This window comes from Aspergillus brunneoviolaceus, assembly GCF_003184695.1.
Source record: "Aspergillus brunneoviolaceus CBS 621.78 unplaced genomic scaffold BO95scaffold_96, whole genome shotgun sequence".
NCBI classification, from domain to species: Eukaryota; Fungi; Ascomycota; class Eurotiomycetes; order Eurotiales; family Aspergillaceae; genus Aspergillus; species Aspergillus brunneoviolaceus.
Window position 1 is genome coordinate 66,188 of NW_020290826.1, and position 18,567 is coordinate 84,754.

An 18,567-nucleotide genomic window follows, 5' to 3' on the forward strand; every position below is an offset into this window, starting at 1 on the left:
CGGCACCGTGTGGTGATAGTGCAGGAAGGATGAAACCATAAGAAACAAAGAAAAAACATAGTAGTCGTAGCTGAATCAAGGATTGTATCATCTGCAATCCTCCTTTGGGCAGTAGAATCTTCTAACATGTCTTCTACATCCAAGAATCTTCTTACATTGAAAGTTTAGTAGATCGAGTGAGAGATATGATATAGGGTGCTTTATATGCAGCCAGGGGAGCCTACTTCGAGATGCGTGAGAAAGACATGTTTATCAATTTGTCAATGCCTCAATCGATAGCTGGCCTTTTCCAGGGTCCTCCTCGAAATAAACACAAAGCCAAGTCCTGAGCTTCACGGAAGCATACACCATACTCTCTACTTCCCCCTAGCTGCCTTCGATGGGCCGTGTCGAACGACAACAACGGAGACCGGCCTGCTGCAACTATACTACCTGGCGAGTAAGGGGTCGGGAAGTGGTTGTGCCTTCGCGGCTGGGGGAGGGTGGAGACGCTTCTCGAGACGGTGAGTCATTGATTATAATTACCACTTCAAGGTGCGATTTAATAGACAACTGTTGTCTTGAGCGTGACCCCTAACGCTTGCCTGGAATTCAGATGAGTGTAATAGGACGCGCCAACATAATTATAACCGCATCTTCGATAATATGATAAGACCTAAGCCTGAACAGGATAACTCTACCCTCCGTGGGCACCAATTCCACAACAGGTTATACATTTCAAAAATCATGCAAAAATCGACAAGAACCTTTGATCAGGTTTGGGGTGACTGTATTACTTCTTGTATGCTTCTAGATTATCTTATTGATTTTTTTAATGCAACAATTTATCTTATTATGGTCCTAAAACATTATGTGTGATCTATTACAAGCTGTGAAATTGGCGGCGACGGAGGGTATAGATACACTCAAAAGCAACTGCTCTACTATTACAATATTTTCCCCCGCATGAGTACAATTAAACAAACGCTATCATGGTATTAGAGCCTTTCAACCTTCAACACTCCGTCGATAAGAATTAGGCTCATCAACATGCGACGGTGAAAGTCGCGGTAACGGTCGCATAGACAGTGGAGGTCACCGCGTTCACGTCCGTCTCGGTCGCCGCGATCGCTGTACTGCTACCGAAGAGGGCAGTGGACGTGAGGCTCTGGACTGCAGCCGAGCTGGACGGCGCACTAGATGATGAGGCCGAGAGCTGATGAGCTGGGGTCAGCAGGCTTGGCGTCACGCGAACGGATGATGAGGCGGATGACGCTTGCACGGGGAAACTGGACGATGGCCGCACCGCTGCCGATGATGGACGAACGGAGGGGATGATGGTGAATGCGCTGCTGCTGCTCTGCACGGGAACAGAGGTGAAGAGCACCGGGGAGGATGTGGCAGCTGGGCTGCTAGAAGAAGTCATAGCAACCACAGGCGTAAAGGACGATGCTGAAGCAACGGAGGGCGTCGGAGTGGGAGTCGAATTTGAAGTCTGTACCGTCGAAGTTGGGCAGTTGACCACGGTAGGACCAGTGAAAGTGATGTCGTCGAAATTAACCTCCGAGCTGCTCGAGAAGCTGCCAGCCGTGCAGGTGAAATCCACCATCAATTCGTGTGTTGTGCTGGTCGCCGTCCACTGGCCAGTGACTTGGGTCCAGGCACTGCTCGCCGATGTGAGCTGCCCGGTGGCCGCCACATTGCTGCTCTCCGCAGAGTCGATGTAGACGTTGAGCGAGCAGGTTCCTGTGCCTATCGACAAGAGTTGCCAGTACAGGCTGAGCGTATAGGTACTCCCCACAGCCAGATCGGTCAGGGTCTGGGAGAGGCCGTTAGAGGCCAAATCGCCATTGATGGCTATGACGTAGCTGCCATCGGGGGCTGACGAAGTCCGGTAGGTGTCGTAGACGCTTCCTGCCGCTCCAGTCGCGATAGTCCAGTCTGTGGTACCGTCCTCGAAGGAGGGATTCTGGACAGCCTGCTGGACGCTGGTGGTGCAGGCTCCCGTGCCGACTGCGGAAGCGGTGGTTGCGAGCAGGGCCAGCAATGAGCTCCGGATGATCATTTTCATGTTGCAATTGCGCCAGTAGCACAAACTGAGTGAGCGAGGTGCAATGTATTGACGAATTTAGTCAGGAGAAAGAAGAGATAAACAAGAAAACGAGCGTGATACCGGTCGACGAGGGATCAGGAGAGGTCAAACGAGCGACTGGATCCAGGCATTCCCTGCAACTATCCGAGCAATTGAAAAGACGCAGCCCATCAGAAGTGGAAACCAGACAAGACAACGGCCCCTTTTTGAAGGAACGAAGGAAATTCCATTGCCGTCGGTAGAAATTCCCCGAGTTGCACCGGCAAAAACAAGCGATCGATCGGCTCGGACGAGTCTTATTGGTTGAATGGCAGACGGCCAGCGGGAGATCCACAATTCAGCTGGCTTTAAGAGTTGTCAAGCCTTTGCGATAAGATCGATGGGGCGAGGCCTGGGTAGAAAGGTGGAGGTGGAGAGGAAGCGACGAGCGAGAGAAGAAATGAACGAGAGTCATCAATTATCGCATGCAACGCCGCCCACCGGCCTCTAATTTCCCCCGCCCGAATCTCCTCGACAACTCGGAAGCCCAAATGCGCATAACTAAACATCGCGACTGTGTTTGTCCACCGCTTCCGACCTCACCGCCACAGCCCCCCCTTGTGCGGATTGAGGGGATGGCCATGGTACTTTGTTGCGAGTTTGTCGGTAAAGACAGTAGTCGATAGAGTGTTTCTATGGAACTTCAGCTTGATAAGACGATTGGCAGAGAGATTGTGGTACCATGAACCAACGACCTGAGCTGTGTGAAGTAGAAGCGTGACCGCCTAAGACGTCAGATCGTGGCTGTGGGAATGTTGTCTTCCCACTCAAGTGAATATAGTTTTGTGCATGAATTTTACTTGAACTGCAGATGCTAATCTTCTCTCGTTAATGCCTCCCTGATGCTCTTTTTCTATAGCCTCAATACAACCGACTTCGAGAAGACTCGGAATCCGCGGGGTGCGAGCGACAACCCGCATCCATCTGATTGACAGCTCGTGCTGTCCGCAGTCAGCCGGCAGATCACAAAGTAGGGCCGTACCTATATAATCCACTCATCTCCACTCGACCCTAAACGGCTGGAATTCAGAAAGGTTACAACGCTATAGACCGAAAGACCGGTTTCCAGCATTGAGATGAACAACTACCTCTGCAATGTTGTGAGGAACGTCAGCCAGGAGTTGCAGAAGAGCTTATGGGATCTGGAAGCCATCGTAGCTAATTGTCTGCGTTTAGGCCCCGATAATGTATTATGTATACGCATTCCCATACATACAAAATTCGCAAGACGAGCCAAAATGTTTCCGTAGCTATTTCATTGACAATAACTTCTTATATTCGTTCTCTGTCATAAGACAAGAGACGAAGACGATCTTCTGGTTCAAAATTTTCACTTTATTCTAAGATTGCGTTGTTTGTCTGCCTCCGGAAGAGCGTCTATATCAGGGGCTGCTTTGGTTGCAGTCAGAGTGAGCATCCTCCCGTAGAGGGATTAATGTTCTATGAAGGTCGCACACGCAAAAGACTCAACCTTTGTCGGACACAGGATGTTTTCGTTAAGAGCTGAGTTCTGTAGTGAATAGACCTTCAGAGGCTCTTGAATTTACCATTGGAAGATGATCCTCTATGTTTCCCGATCTATCAAAGTTTGCAAGAACACAAAGATTCTCGCTTGGAATTGTTAGTGTGCTGGGGAGAAAAAGGACTGGGCCCCAGCAAAGCAGCACCGAGAAAGTGCTGCGGCCCACCATAGTGGCCATAACTTCTTTATCAATTAGACAAATCGATCTATGGACTGAGGTCTGGCCACTGCAAGTCTGTTTCCCTAGGATATTAGAACCTATCTATGTAGAGAATACCGACTTCAACTTCAATGGATTGGTAGGCCGGGTATTGGAAATCAGAATCAAGGGAAGAAATACCGAAATATCACAAGATGAGAAAGACATGTGGCCGAGAGCGAGTAAAAGGACGATCGTTCTTAAAATGAAACCTGCCACGATACTGGGGGTTTGAGAGCTGATCGACTGGAAACGGCCGAAACAGGAATCAGCTGAACAAATCCATGATAGATTCCAGGAGCCACAATTTCTCGTCACCGCGCCCATCCACTTCCTGCCGAGGTGCGCTTTGACGCTGCGACAAGTAATGTAGCAGGTTTCATGCCCCGAAGTCCTCGGCCCGTTCTCCGACACTTGGCCTGTATTCAGCATCCTGATCCGATACAGCCGATAGATCCGATAAGGCCGACCCAGATAACCTGCTTAACCCCGAGTTCCTCAAGACTGATTTCCGGCGGACCTATCAATCATGGCTCCCTTACTTATTCCCGCGCCACGTACGCCCGGCGATTCGGCCCTTGGCGTATATCCCAGGAATTGATGTCTTCCGTAAGAATGGGATACAGGATTCATGGCTTTGGCCGGGGAAGAGAGAATCGAACGTACTGTGGACACGTGGTCTTTTATAAGCTCGAGGGGTGAGCAAGAGAGATACTGCTTGAGGTGTTCTCGATGTAACAAGCTGTGCGTACCACCAATGGATAGCAAAGACCCGTCCGGGACTTGACAGTGGGTCATCTTCCCCACTAGGGCTACAAGTGATGCACATTCGTGTTTCACTTTAGTAGAAGCAGATTATGGGGTATACGTAATGGTCCACAGTGGACGTACGTATATTGATTAGATTGTTGTATGTGCACGAGGCAACGGGATAGAAAGATTCTCGAAGCATGGATAAATGCCCTGCTTCTCTACCTGATCCAGGAAGAATCATCAAGCAATCGATTCTGCCTCGCACGACCGATCTACCTTCCTATCTATCTTGCTACCTCGAGTACTATTCGCCATGTACAGCGTGGTTGCGGCTGCGTTTTTCGGCGTCGCCACTGCCTCGTCGCTGAGCAGTGTCTGCACAACCGACTATGTGACCTCTGTCCTGCCAACTTCGAGCGATGACATTCCTTCTGGTATTACTATCGACACTAGTTCAGTGACTGCCAGTATCTACCGCAACTACTCTGTCTCCGATGCTACCTTCTGGGAGGACATGACCATCAACTTCTGCGAAGTATCCTTTGCCTACAACCATCAGAACGCGGATGATCGGATCGTGGTACAGTACTGGATGCCAGACCCGGACAGCTTCGCCAACCGGTTCTTGGCTACAGGAGGTGCAGCCTATACCATCAACAACGGCTCCGGAGGGGCCGACATGGCGGGCGGCGTTGCCTTTGGCGCCGCCACCGGCTACACAGATGGAGGCTTTCCCCACTGGGGCGGCACTGACTTCGATGATGTGGTGATTCTGGGTAACGGTACTGCGAACTGGCCGGCCATCTATAACTGGGGTTATCGAGCCATAGCTGAGATGACTCAAATCGGCAAGGCCTTGACCAACAACTTCTTCGACGTTGGAACCAACACCACAAAGCTGTACAGCTACTTCATCGGGTGCTCTGAAGGTGGACGAGAGGCGATAAGCCAGGCACAACGGGCCCCAGAGTTGTACGACGGTATTGTGGCGGGAGCCCCCGCCATGCGTTATGCTCAGCAGCAGGTGAACCACATCGCTGCTCCAGTGCAGATCCAGACTATGGGCCATTATCCTCCGTCGTGCGTGTTTGAAACAGTCATCAACGCCACCATCAATGCCTGTGACGGCATGGATGGCAAGGTAGATGGAGTAGTCGCGCGCAGCGACCTGTGCTTCCAGAACTTCGACATCTCAACCATGCTTGGTAAATCCTACTCATGTGCTGAGGGCTCTACCACCAGTCTGGGGTTGGGGTACGGGAAGAAGAGAAAGAGGCAGTCGTCCTCGGTCACTCCAGCGCAGAACGGAACCATCAGTGCCAAAGACATCGCAGTGATTCAAGATCTTTTGACTGGACTGAAAGACTCCGACGGCAACCTCGTCTACTTCCCCTTTCAGCCCACCGCCGGCTTCGGTGACACTACCGTCTGGGACAGCACTACCGAGTCATGGACTATCACCTCCCCCAACTCAAACGGAGAATGGGTCACGAAGTTCCTCCACTGGCAAAATGTCACGGAGCTGGACATGACTGGTGTGACAAACGACGACCTGAAGGCCTGGATAGTTGAGGGCATGACCCTCTATATGGACTCTCTCCAAACTACCTTGCCAGACCTGACTCCCTTCCACTCCAAGGGAGGCCGCCTGCTGCATTTTCACGGCGAGGCAGATAGCAGTGTACCACCGACTGGTTCCATCCATTACCACGAATCGGTCCGCAAGGTCTTGTATCCGGAACTCTCATTTTCGGAGGGCAACGAGCAGTTGAACGACTGGTACCGGTTCTATCTCGTCCCTGGCGCTGCCCATTGCGCCATCAACGCTGAGCAGCCCAATGCCGGATTTCCGCGCGACAACTTTGCCCATATGATTCAGTGGGTAGAGGAGGATGTCGTGCCCACCACTATCAACGCCACCGTGCAGTCTGGCGCCAATGAGGGTGAGGTCCAGAAGATTTGCACCTGGCCATCACGCCCGTATTGGAAGGACAACAACACGATGATCTGCGAAGAGAACGCCAGCTCCGTCAGCGCTATGCTGTGGAATCTCACCGCCTATGTCATGCCAGTTTATTAGCTTAAAGGAGATTGGCGGGATTTGAAACATGTATTATACCGGACAAATATCGTCCCATTTGTTCGGGCATGACTTTGTTAGCTCTTGTGAGATGGACCGAAGATATATTTGCTCCCACAAAGAAATGGAAGTTGAGCGCGAGGCTTCAGCCAGGGATGATGCTCGAATCAGTTGAACTGTTATATGTATACTAAGACCGAACACAATAGAAAAGACTGTATAGTGACGTTTGAGTAGCCTAGATACCAAAACTAATGTACTGCACACAGAGCCATGTCAGCATACACAACGAGAGCGACAGCCATTGTGGTGACTTCGGAGCTGGACTCACAGAGACAACACTCGGCTGTCAAAAAGAAGGGTCTCCCGAATTAATGCACTGGATGCTCTTTGCATTCCAGACGAAGGTCTTGTCTCATTTCGTGCCTGTGGTTGTTCTATCACTCTGTCCTTTCGCCCATCGACTTTCCCGCCAAGCTCTCAGTGGTGCGCGAGTCGGATGACATTGGACCTAGAAGAAGAAAAGACTTCGATCAGCGCATGAACACGAAGACATGAACCTAGTTCCTAGCTGGCGAAGACCAATTGGAGAGATTTGAAGATTCCATAGCAATTCTGTTCAGTAACGACTGTGATCACGCAGTCATGATGACAAGTCTCGACCAACAGACATGATGATGCCGCTTGAAGACAGTCTGGTCCATGCCTCGCGCGTGATGAATGATTGCTTGGAGTAAGCGCAAGTGTGTCCGGTGGAGGTGCGTCTGTTCGCCTGTCACCTACAATACCAAGTTCGCTGGGGATCTTCAGGCACGCAAAGAAAAGAGCTGCATCTGCGATCAAATCCTTTGTTGTTCCTCCACTCGCGTCTGTCCGACAACCCCTCGACTCACTGGTACTCGCTCTTGGATTCGGTCTCTTGTCTCGGTTCGTCTAGACGTGGGAAAAGCTGAGATTCACCTAGCAGAAAACATTCATTAGCATGGCTTTGATCAGGGCAGTGTCGCACTTGGAGAAAATACGCCTAGTCTGAAGCTGATGACAGTGTGCTAGGCTACACAGCTCTTCAGAGAGGCTTTGGCTCAAGAGGCTGGCGAGACAACACTGACGAGATATTGCGGAGCCTTCTGGCGAGAGCCTTCACTGAAATCGAGCTACTGTCTTCTCAGTGCAACGCCACGAGAGGAGATCAAAAACCTTCTTGTTAGGTAGCAGCCTATCTTGGAAGCAGAGGCAAAGTTAACATACTGTTCCCTTTCGAGTCGAAGCTGACGATCGGGGAGTGAGTAGGGGGAGGGTGATTCGTAGAGTGAACTGCTAGTAGGCGGGTGGAGCTCGCTTGTCAGTGACAAGAGAGATGAAGGCTGGCTCCCCCGGGGCTTTCGCACCTTGCATTTCCCACTCTTCTCCTCCTCTTCATCCTCCTCATCACCATCATCATCACCATCATCATTATCATCGTTCCTCCTCCTCCTCCTCCTCAGCATCATCGTCATCGTCACCGTCACCGTCATCGTCACCGTCATCTTCATCCTCAGCATTAGCATCACTCCTCTCATCGTCGTTATCATCCTCCTTCTCCATCCCATCGGCATCATCACCATCATCATCACCATCATGTCTCCCCGCGCTCCTCTCCTCCCCCCTCGCCGCGACAGCGGCGGCGGCAACAGCAACAACAACAACAATAACAAGGGCAGCAGCAGCAGCACCTCCAAGGTGCAGGTCAGTCAGGCGGCCCCTGAGTCACCCCTTTTGTACGTGCCTTGGTAACATGCATATGGCTATACTGTAGAAGAAGAAATGTTCTTATTGCTATTCACGCGATCATGTACAAGAGGAGTGCCCGATCCAACTCAGATATTTAGGGACTCTTGAACTGGTAAGTCCATACTGTGATTCAAGCTGGATCCTTATATTAACTTCTTGTCTTCCAGGGACGGCAGCGGCTGCTGCGGCTGCAGGGGCATCCACAGCCACAGCAACCAAAGTAACCACAGCAGCAGGTCCAGCAGCAAATCCAGGAGCTTCAGCTGCAGATCCTTCAGCAGCAGCGGCAGCAAATCCAGGAGCTCCAGCAGCAGCTCCAGCAGCAATTGCAGCAACAGTTCCAACGTCAACACGAAGAGCTGCTTGAGGCACTTCGGCATATCAAGAAGCATTGATCAAGGTAGTTAATAGTCCAATAGATTCGATCTTCTAGGTTTGACTGTCGGTACTCAAATGCATCCTGCATAGTATTTATCCAGTGTAAAGTTTAAATCACAAACCCTTGAAAGTATTCATTGACCCATCGAGCAGCTTGCGTTCCATCAGGCTCACTCCAACAAGACGCAGCTCCAACATACCCATCCGGTCTCACAATGACCACCGCCGTCTGCGCCGCATCCGCCTCCCCCAACCACCTCCTGGTACATCCGCCCTTCTCCCCGCCCGCTTCGTCAAGGTACACAGTCCAACGACTCTGCTTCAACACATCAGGTAGATCTTCCAGCTCGAAGCTTTCGCGTGGGGCCGTGGTGAGCAAGGCGAAGGTTGCGACCTGCGAAACCGCCGTATACCGCGCATGGCCCACGTACACATCATCTGTCGCCTGCTTCCGTTCACTGCCTGCATAGCTCCGGGCTGCCTTTGTGGTTGTCGTAGTCAATGCACTTCCCTCAGCCAGCACTTCCTCACAGAAATTCTGCAGAAAGTCGTTCTCACTCCGGATATCTGGGACAACCAGGTACACCCGGAATTGACCAAGGAGAGGAATATCCAACTGCACTGGCACGGGGTTTGCATCGATATACCTCGTCACGAGAGAAGGTGGGAGGAGAGAACCGGGCTTCACCCTTCCTAAACCGGGGCCAGTGTGTCCGTTTTGGGGTTGTGTGCCCTCCCATCTCTTCGTGAGCAAGTCTCCTGGAAAGTATTCTGCCCCAAACCCGGCAATAAACCGAATATTCTCATCGAAGTTGCGGGCGAGAGCGGCCTCGCCCTGTTCAAAAGCAGCGACATGGCTGGCATCGAAAGCAATCAGGTCGTTGGCTATCTTTCGACGTTCGGTGGAGTAGCTGGATAGGAGATTGTTCGTAGCGAGACCGCGGGAATGGAGATTGATCTTCCAGGCGAGGTTGAGAGAGTCGTGCATGCTGGTGTTGGCGCCTTGTGCGGCAAGAGCAGAGTGGACATGACCAGCCTAGAGTTGTCTTAGTACATGTTGGCTGCATTAAGGAATGGGAGACATACATCACCGGCAATGAAGATGCGATTGTCTGGATCGGAGAATTTGCGCGCGACACGCTGGTTGACTATGTAATTGCCAAACCATTCTACACCGCGGTCAGTCTTCGTTACCGTCTAGCTAGAACAGGAATGCAACAACATACCGATACTCTTCCATTCTAGCGGAAAGGGCTTCATGGCTTCCCGCGCTCGAGCCATGACATACTCCGGTGTAGCCATGGACTTGGGCACCCGCTCACCATCGGTGGCACTCAACTCCACGTATAGTCGAGTCATGTTGCGTTCGCGAGGAATCCACAAGATCGAAACGGCTGTGTGGGACCGGACGGCGACTTTGCTCCAGAGATCAGGGAAGGTAGTCTCAATCTCACCTGTCAATCATAGCAGCGAAGTCAGCTTAAAAGCACCCAGATACTTTCAAAAACCAAACGAACGACTAAAGCACCAAGCTTCCGACAATCGAACGCCAGGTAGAGCTCGAAACATACCATCCAACACTCCCCACGAAGCATTCGTCTTCTCGCCCTCCAACTGCGCATCGGGAATGAAGTCCCGCACCTTCGACCGGGCGCCATCACATCCAACCAGGTATTTTGCGTAGACGACGCGCTCATCCCCCGTGGTCAGTTCCTTGTACGTGACTTTGAGGTCGCCCGCCTCGTCTTTCTGCACGTCCACGAATTCACTGTTCCGCGAGACTGATCCTCCTCGGCTTTCGATGTCCTTGATAAACACGTCCTCCAGCATGCCCTGGTGGGCTAGCAGAATGTACGGATCGGGGGCTCCGACTAGGTGGTCGGGGTAGTGGATCTTGCGGCCGGTGCGACGGAGGGGTTGCGTGGGTGTGGAGTCCTGTGTGAGGGAGTGGTTAGTGAGTGTGTATGGATATGATCCATGGGAATAGGACAGGGGAGAAGAGGGTGAACGCAATGGGAGAAATACCCAGAATGAGATGTCGTAGACCTTGGCGCCATGTCGCAGTAACGGATCGGCAAGACGAAGCTGTTTCAGCGTTTCGATAGTTTTCGGCTGCAACCCGTCCGCTTTGCCAGTCGAGGTCTGATCGGGACGGTCATCGAGAAGAAGGACAGGAGTGCCGTAACGAAGGAGATTACACCTGTCTGTTGTTAAATTGCAGCTGGAGCGAAGATGGGAAGAGTGTATGAGGGGAAAGCGGGAAGAAAAGAAAGAGGGGGAAATACGCCAGCATCAAGCCAGAGGGACCAGCCCCGACTATCACTACCGTGGTTGATTCTGGAGGAGTCATCTTGTCGCTATTCAAAGATACTATCGAGATAGAGAATATTCAGAAGCTGAACACCGAGTATATTTAGTCCGGCTGAGTCGAGTTGGTGTGCGGAGTATTGTTGGAGATTCGGGAAGAAGACCGACCCCCACCCCCACCTTTGTTATTGCTTGCGACCGCGATAAGCACAGTCCGATCCACTATCTTAGCTCGTAGCTTGCTATCGAGTAGAGTAGCTATCACAGTCAACCATGCTTCGAACACTACCATTTTGTCACACCACCATCGACCACAATATCACCCCCAGTCATATACGAGCTAGCATCACTAGCCAGGAACACACATGCGCCCATGATATCCTCCGGCTCGGCCAGGCGACCGTTCATCGCATCGCGTTTCCACTCTTCGACCAGGTGGGGGAACTGCCACGGTTAGCTTCGTCGCTATCTTATCGGAGATCCCACCTACAGCAGCCGTCATTTCCGTGCGAACATATCCCGGGGAGATCGAATTGACTCGGATGTTCTGTCATCGTCAGCGCTCGCTCACTCTGGCAGTCCTGCAGGAGACGCGCACATATTGGGCCAATTCCTTGGCAATGGCCGGACACATCGCTCTCACGGCCCCCTTGGAACCACAATACGCGCTGCACAGTTGCGACCGCACAGCGATGTGGCTGGCCATGCTGGCCACCAAGACAATACTGCCCTTTTGTGTTCCATTGGCGATCATTTGCCTTGCGGCGCGTTGGGCCGTCATGTGCACGCCCAACACGTTGACTCCGAGAAGAGCGGCGTGGTCCGCGTAGGTGAACTCCAGGAAGGGTTGGTGACGATTGATCCCCGCGCAAGGAACACAGATATCGAGAGCGTTATTGAAGTCTGTTTGGAAGGCTTTAAAGCCGGCATCGAGGGACTCTTCGGAGGAGACATCCACCCTAGGTAGTCAGCGATGGACACTTGTTGCAGTAAAGGATAGAGTGTTTACTTGTAGTATGCAGTACGCACGCCGCACTCGGTCGCGATAGCTTCGAACTCTGCTTCGGGGGGAATCACGTCAAAGACGGCCACATTGGCACCGGCTTCGGCCAGACCGCGTGCGAATGCCAGACCACACCCGCGTGCACCGCCAGTGACTAATGCAGTTCGACCTTGAAGGGAAAACTGACAACTTAGCTTGGGTTCTGAAGTCAAAGGGTCAACTTACTCGAGACATGATGATAATGATGATGGCGTAAGGATTGTATGGTCCGACCGGTTGAGCTCTGGTTGACCTGTCGGCAGATTGTAGTGAGAGTAGTTATAAATAGGCTCGATAAGATAACCCGTCCTCAATTCAACTTCACCCCCATTCTTGTCACCTCCACCCTCACCACATTTGGCCCTGGTATAATTGTCGCACTTCTAGCCCAAAGTGCACAAGCAATCTTCTCAACTTACACAAGCGACCACAATCATCATGGCTCCTCCCATTCATGTCAAAGAACCACAAACTCGACTGGAGACGTGTTCTCTTGAGGTAATACAGTCCTCCCCGCGATCCCACCCCATTCCCGAACATGACGGCTGATGCGACCGCGGTTCTAGATAATCGTCATCGGTGCCGGTCTTGCCGGACTAGGCACCGCCATTGCCTGCGCTCTTGCTGGACACAAGGTACACATCCTTGAAGCGACCTCATCGATCCGAGAAGTTGGTGCTGGCATTCAAGTTCTGCCCAACAGCTCCCGAGTGCTCACACACTGGGGACTTCTTCCCCGTCTCACCCCGCACATGACCTCCCCCCGCGTCTGCAACTTCCTCCACTGGAAAGGCGAGATCATCAGCAGCCTAGACTTCCACGCCTCCGAATCGCAGTATCCCGGGACGTGGTATCGTGATTTCCACCGCGCAGATCTCCAGCGATGTTTATTGGAGAGAGCGGAGGAACTTGGGGTGAAAGTCACTTGTGGAGCGAGGGTGGTGGATGTTGTGCCGGAGGTTATTTCTACCGATAAGTCAGAGAACTGGAGCAATACTGCCACTGTCGTTGCAGCAGATGGACGAAAATGGATCGGGGATTTGGTGATCAGCGCCGATGGAGTATTTGGGACCCTGAGTGAGAGAATGCTGCAGCGCCATGACCCACCCGTCAAGACAGGGGATCTTGCGTATCGCTTGCTGCTGGATACGGAGAAGATGTTGCAGGATGAAGAGCTGAGGGACTTCGTTGTCAATCCCCAGGTGAACTATTGGTTGGGACCGGGGAAACATGCAGGTATGTGTTCCTAGTAAAGCGAAACTCTGGCCAAGACAATCTAACGAGCACAGTCAACTACGTCCTTCGCCAAGGCGAACTGTTCAACATGGTCCTCCTCGTACCGGATGATATCCCCGAGGAATCGCTGGCCACCACGGTCGAAGGAAACGTGGAGGAAATGTGTGGTTTGTTCGAAGGGTGGGATCCGAGGTGAGCTGTTTCGGTCCGCCAACAATGCGAACCAGCACTAAGAAACAGGATCCAAAAACTCCTCAAACTGTGCCAATCAGTCCAGAAGTGGCGTCTGTGTATTCGATTTGGCGACTGCGACTGGGCCCATCCTTCAGGTTCGTGGATTATGCTTGGGGATGCAGTGCATGCAACACTGCCTTACCTTGCGTCAGGGTACGTCGCCTCTCATGCTGCGAAGACAACGCTAACGAGCCCAGGGCCGGAATGGCATTTGAAGACGGTGCTGTCCTTGGAGAGTGTCTCTCGCGCCTACCGTCTGATCCTTCGATCGATAAGACCTCACCCGCATTCCTAGAGGCGAAACGCCATGCGTTGGCTGTGTTTGAGAAATGTCGAAAACAGAGAACCAAGATGGTGGTGGAGAGGGGAAACGTACAGCAGTATCTGTATCACTTGGACGATGGGCCGGAGCAGGAGGAACGCGACCGCAAGATGCGGATGGTGCCCACTCCGGAGGGTGAGGCTTTGGCATGGAGAGACCCCGGCTTGGCCCCGAAGCTGCTGGGCTATGATCATATTGCAGATGTGAGTAGTCATTGGACCACCAAGATGTAAAACTGACGGAAGTAGGTGGATCGGAATTGGAGTTTTTGCGAGAAAGATACGGAGATCCGCGAAGCAAGGCTATGAGTATAGGTCACACTCACAAGGTTCAGAATATATATTTGGAAGTAGATAGTGAACATTAAGACTTGAATGCTTGTGGTCTGAACAGTTAGAAGCACCATGAGTGAAGAAGAGAGTCTTTCAAAATTTGAACTATGTTGACTTCAAGTCAAAAACAAAGATGATGCACAAATGCCTATATTATATACAGTATTCAAAAGCGTGTATCAAGCCAGGTCATCCATCAAGGAGACCGTCATACAAAAGAAATGCCAAAACAGAACAGGACATAGGAAATCAAACAAAGGAAAGATAGGTAAGGAGCGACTTTCGTCCGGTAGCGACCGTGACTATACTATACAAATCCATCCCGAGTCCCGCCGGGCACCGGAGTTGTGGTGGTTTCCCAATTCGAAAGCTCCCTGAGTCGCGGCGCCCGTACATCGTGCCTGCGTGCCTGCATGCCGACAGCCTGAGGCCGCCACAATCATCCCCTCTTCAGTTCCGCATGCTCACTCTCTAGACGGGAAATTTCACTCCCGTCCGATCGGTCAACCGGGGTTGGGACAAGATTCGAGGCAGAGCTCGGGCTTTGGGGTCCTGGTTGAATCGAAGTCGATCTCGCTTCAAGCTGAACAACTTGACCATAGCCCCCATTGCCTGCTCCTCACCCAACTGAATCTTGTCCAACTCTTTGTCACCAACCCCCTCCAACGACAGGTCCTTGACACACGCTGCCACCATCCAGCGAGCCAAAACCTCAATATCCCGCGCATTGCTCCAACACGGGAACATTGAAAGAATCTGGATGGCACGGGTGAACTCACGATGGCTCGGGGTGCGAGGGTCGGTCAAGTAGAGTCGAGGCCCGGGGACCTTCTGCTCCGTCAACCGTCGATCCAGCAGTCTCAGACATTCTCTGGGGGTCGGGTTGCGGAAAATAATTTCCTCTTGGAACAATGCTGCCAGGCGGGGTCGATTGGCGAGCATCTGGTCCATCTCCTGGGCGGGTCCAGCCAGTACCACCACGGTCTGATCCAGATACCGAGGGAGTTGGTAGACGAACTCATCCACCGCATGCTTCGTGGGTCCCTCCACCTCGCCCAAGCGATGCGCATCCTCGATAAACAAAACCCGACCGCGACTACGGTCGAGTTGGGCCCTTGCGCGAATCGCGGTGGGATACATGTGCGGAGCGAGCAGATCGGCAATCGAACAGGGCACCAGCTCACCATGAGACAACACCCCCATTTTGTAGTAGAGGGTCCCAAGCTCGCGGGCGACAGTCTTTTTTCCTGTGCCTACAAACATTGTTAGTATTCACATCTGATCAGTATTGGGTAGGAAACTCACCAGATGCTCCCTTGAACACAAATCCGCAAGGCATCCGCTTGCCCGGGTTTAGCCCTTGCATCCAGGCGATCTTCATCTCGTGGTGATACCGCTTCAGAACAGAAATAATATCGTCAGGGACGATGGAATGGCGTAGCTCCTCGCGGAAGCCCAAGGCGGGTGTACCGCCGACCAGCTCGGGGTTAAAGTCTTTTCCTTCAAGTATACGAGGAATTGACTCGCCCTTTGCGCCGACCCGGGTGCGTCGCTCAAAGTGATACTGCGCCGCTGCCAGAAGATGTTCGACGGCACGGGCGTGGTCAAAGTCCTGGCGCATACGGGCAGTGTCGAGCATGTCCAAAGCGGCTTGAAAGGCGTCGGGAGTGACGTCCAAGTCCTGCTCGCGGAGCTTGCTATGAAAGAGCTCTTCTAGATGATCGCGTGTAAGGGGTGCGAAGCGCACAAGCTGAGTGTCAAGAGCGCGACTCAGACGTGAGCGCGATCCGGTCTGATGCAGAATGTGGCTGACGGCATCGTGTGCACCGACCACAACAGTGCAGTGGTTGTCCCGTGGAATCCACAGGTTCTCCAGGGCAGTCGCGTCCAGCGCAGTCTGACCCCGAGACAAATCTTGGCGGTCGGCATCAATGTCGATGACAAGGACATTCCCGTTGTTGCTCTCGACAAGAGTGCGGATACTGTCTGCATCGAGTTGCGAGAGAGCTGACCAGGGTTTGACCCGAACTATGACATGTTAGTACATATCATTTGCATCAAAAACTTGACTTACCCTCTCCATTTGTCAACAGTCCCAACTCGAGGAGTATCTGCGCATATAACCGAACTGCCGTGCTCTTTCCGGTGCCTGGTGGCCCCGCAAACATGCGATTTACCCTGAGAGGCAGACGACGCTGATTGCGAACCTCCCGGTGGTAGTTCTCCTCGGTCACATCAAACACTTCGTTGATGGACATCTGCAGGGAGTCCTGACCGACAAGCTTCTGCATAGCCGCCCATGCCTCGCTGTGGGCGCGTGTTTGCTCTGGTCGTGGGCCCAGCAGATCGTCCTTGGAGAAGAAGAAGTAGTCTACTTCATCCATACCGCTGTCTTGCTGATCCGCTAGACAGTGAGCCTGGCGCTGCGCGACCGTCTTCACCAGCTCACGCACGGCATGGGCGTTCGTGAAGCCCAAGACGGCGCGCCCGCGCGCCAGTCTTCGAGCTGCTGCCTGAACATAGGGGCCCTCGAGACCACCTTCAACCTGCATGCGACCCTGGTACTCGATTACAATGCGACGAGCGAGAAGCTGGGCGAGGTCGCTACGATCAAAGTCATAGAACCGCAATGTGCTGCAGATCCGTTGCTGCAGACGCGGGTGATCGCGCAGGAAGGTCGTTAGCGCTGACTCCTCGCCAGAGAAGATCACCACTATGCGGCCTTTCTTGCGCTCGAGAGCCTGCAAGACACTTGCAAGAATCTGCTCTGTTGCTTGGGGTGAGATAGACTCTCCCAGCATGTGTGGTTGGTCGACGATAAGAACACCCGCTGTGTGGGCCAACGAATCCACGTCAGCGATACGGTCAATCATCTGCTTGACTTCGTCCGGTCCCTGGCTGGCGAGGTCGAGTCCAGTCGTCTCACACACAGCTTGTGAGTCGCAGATCCCAAGAGCATAGAGCATCTTTGCGTAGATGCGGGCGACGGTAGTTTTGCCTAGAAGGGTCAGCGACAACTCGAACGACTCAACCAGATGATAAGTGACAACTCACCCGTGCCTGGATTACCCACACAGGCCATGTTGTACCATTCGTTTTTGGGGTCACGACCGTGTCGCCGACAGATTTGCACCCAAGTCTGCACACCGCGCAACTGGCGCTTGACGTTCTCGTGGCCGACAAGACTGTCTAGCTCGTCAAGAGCTTCCTGTCGCGCAGTTTCGCGATCCTGGTGGTCGCGCTCCGCCAGCTCCTCAGCGGTTTGCTGAGGGTGTTCGACCATGACGGGTGTATCGGGTGGGGAGGGTGGAAGCTGGGTTTGTGTCGGTGTTGAGGTCTGAATCTGAAGCTGCGGTCGCATCTTCGCTGATTGTGGGGTTTGTGTCTGGGTCTGAGCCTGTGTCTGTGTTTGTGTTGATACTGATTGCTGTGGCTTCTTCGACCATAGCGAGAACGGGAAGAAAGGAAATCGAGATGTCGCCGATGGGCGAGTCATCGAGCAGTCCATGCTGCGCAAAGGTTTGAGTAGTGGTGATAGCAGCTTCACGACGATTGGAAGCATGTGGAGGGTGTTAAAGAATCACAAGTTCGGATCTTTCAACAGTCAGTCAAGTGTGTGTAGGAGAATTAAGTCTGGGGATTGTTGGCCGTGGACCATGGTTATTATACTGTGTCAGACGTTCGCTGGGCAGCGAAAATCGCCGAGGTGAAGCCAGGCAGGCTATCGTCGATAGCACTGAGTTGGAGACCTATGACAGGGCGACAGGTAGTGAAGTGAGTGGTTGGTTCTTTTCCCCGTCGGTTGTCAAAGTGAAGCCATAGATTCACCGCCACTTCAGCCCAACATGAAGAAGGTGGACGGTGCAATGGCCACACCTCCAGGAGAACGACTTTCGAGGAACCAACGAGTCCATGAAGCTGACTCAAGCCTCGAAAACCACAACCAATGTCTTTCCTATACTCTGAAACACGGACAAGTTGAAACAGCAGGGCAAGGACCAGCAGGCGGCCTGTTAGGAGGATGAGGTGGAGGGGATGTCTGGAGATGCGGCACTGCACCAAAACCGCCGGGCCGCATTAGGCGGATGTGGTGATCTGGCTTGGCTGCGCTGGGCCTATCATATTCGTCAAGGTGGCTGCCGATCATTTCCCCGGGGATCCTCGCCTCGGCCAACTTGCTACTTACCTATCTAGGTTACATAGTAGTAGTAAGGTATGATGTCCACTGTATTTTGTTCCTGTTGATGTGGCTCGTCTTGTGAGGCTTACTCCAATACCTTAT

General features: G+C 52.6%; 5 protein-coding genes across 5 annotated transcripts; 2 read left to right on the forward strand and 3 right to left on the reverse strand.

Moving 5' to 3' along the window:
• Nucleotides 1–1,024: 1,024 nt before the first annotated feature.
• BO95DRAFT_508706 (uncharacterized protein) lies at nt 1,025–2,175 on the reverse strand (the record flags this gene model as incomplete). The annotated part of the gene is made up of 1 exon (XM_025591296.1): nt 1,025–2,175. Exon 1 carries the CDS (start codon nt 2,048–2,050, stop codon nt 1,025–1,027), a length of 1,026 nt encoding a protein of 341 aa, XP_025437129.1. The 5' UTR covers nt 2,051–2,175.
• A 2,722-nt stretch (nt 2,176–4,897) lies between these two features.
• BO95DRAFT_375114 (tannase and feruloyl esterase) lies at nt 4,898–6,664 on the forward strand (the record flags this gene model as incomplete). The annotated part of the gene is made up of 1 exon (XM_025583128.1): nt 4,898–6,664. One exon carries the CDS (start codon nt 4,898–4,900, stop codon nt 6,662–6,664), a length of 1,767 nt encoding a protein of 588 aa, XP_025437130.1.
• Nucleotides 6,665–8,921: 2,257 nt separating this feature from the next.
• On the reverse strand, nt 8,922–12,485 carry BO95DRAFT_424400 (FAD binding domain protein; the record flags this gene model as incomplete). Its single annotated transcript, XM_025584669.1, has 10 exons — nt 12,348–12,485; nt 12,129–12,304; nt 11,718–12,078; nt 11,610–11,666; nt 11,409–11,563; nt 10,838–11,012; nt 10,384–10,747; nt 10,039–10,266; nt 9,899–9,981; nt 8,922–9,848 (listed from the first exon to the last, which is right to left on the reverse strand). The coding sequence occupies exons 1-10, from the start codon at nt 12,354–12,356 to the stop codon at nt 8,922–8,924; spliced, it is 2,535 nt and encodes an 844-aa protein (XP_025437131.1). The 5' UTR covers nt 12,357–12,485.
• BO95DRAFT_400025 (FAD dependent oxidoreductase) lies at nt 12,486–14,392 on the forward strand. Its single transcript, XM_025583835.1, has 6 exons — nt 12,486–12,659; nt 12,728–13,397; nt 13,451–13,589; nt 13,638–13,784; nt 13,829–14,156; nt 14,202–14,392. The coding sequence occupies exons 1-6, from the start codon at nt 12,600–12,602 to the stop codon at nt 14,259–14,261; spliced, it is 1,404 nt and encodes a 467-aa protein (XP_025437132.1). The 5' UTR covers nt 12,486–12,599; the 3' UTR covers nt 14,262–14,392.
• On the reverse strand, nt 14,344–18,317 carry GbpA. The gene is made up of 4 exons (XM_025591978.1): nt 17,340–18,317; nt 16,360–17,283; nt 15,591–16,313; nt 14,344–15,538 (listed from the first exon to the last, which is right to left on the reverse strand). Exons 1-4 carry the CDS (start codon nt 17,845–17,847, stop codon nt 14,757–14,759), a joined length of 2,937 nt encoding a protein of 978 aa, XP_025437133.1. The 5' UTR covers nt 17,848–18,317; the 3' UTR covers nt 14,344–14,756.
• Between the last annotated feature and the right edge of the window lie 250 nt (nt 18,318–18,567).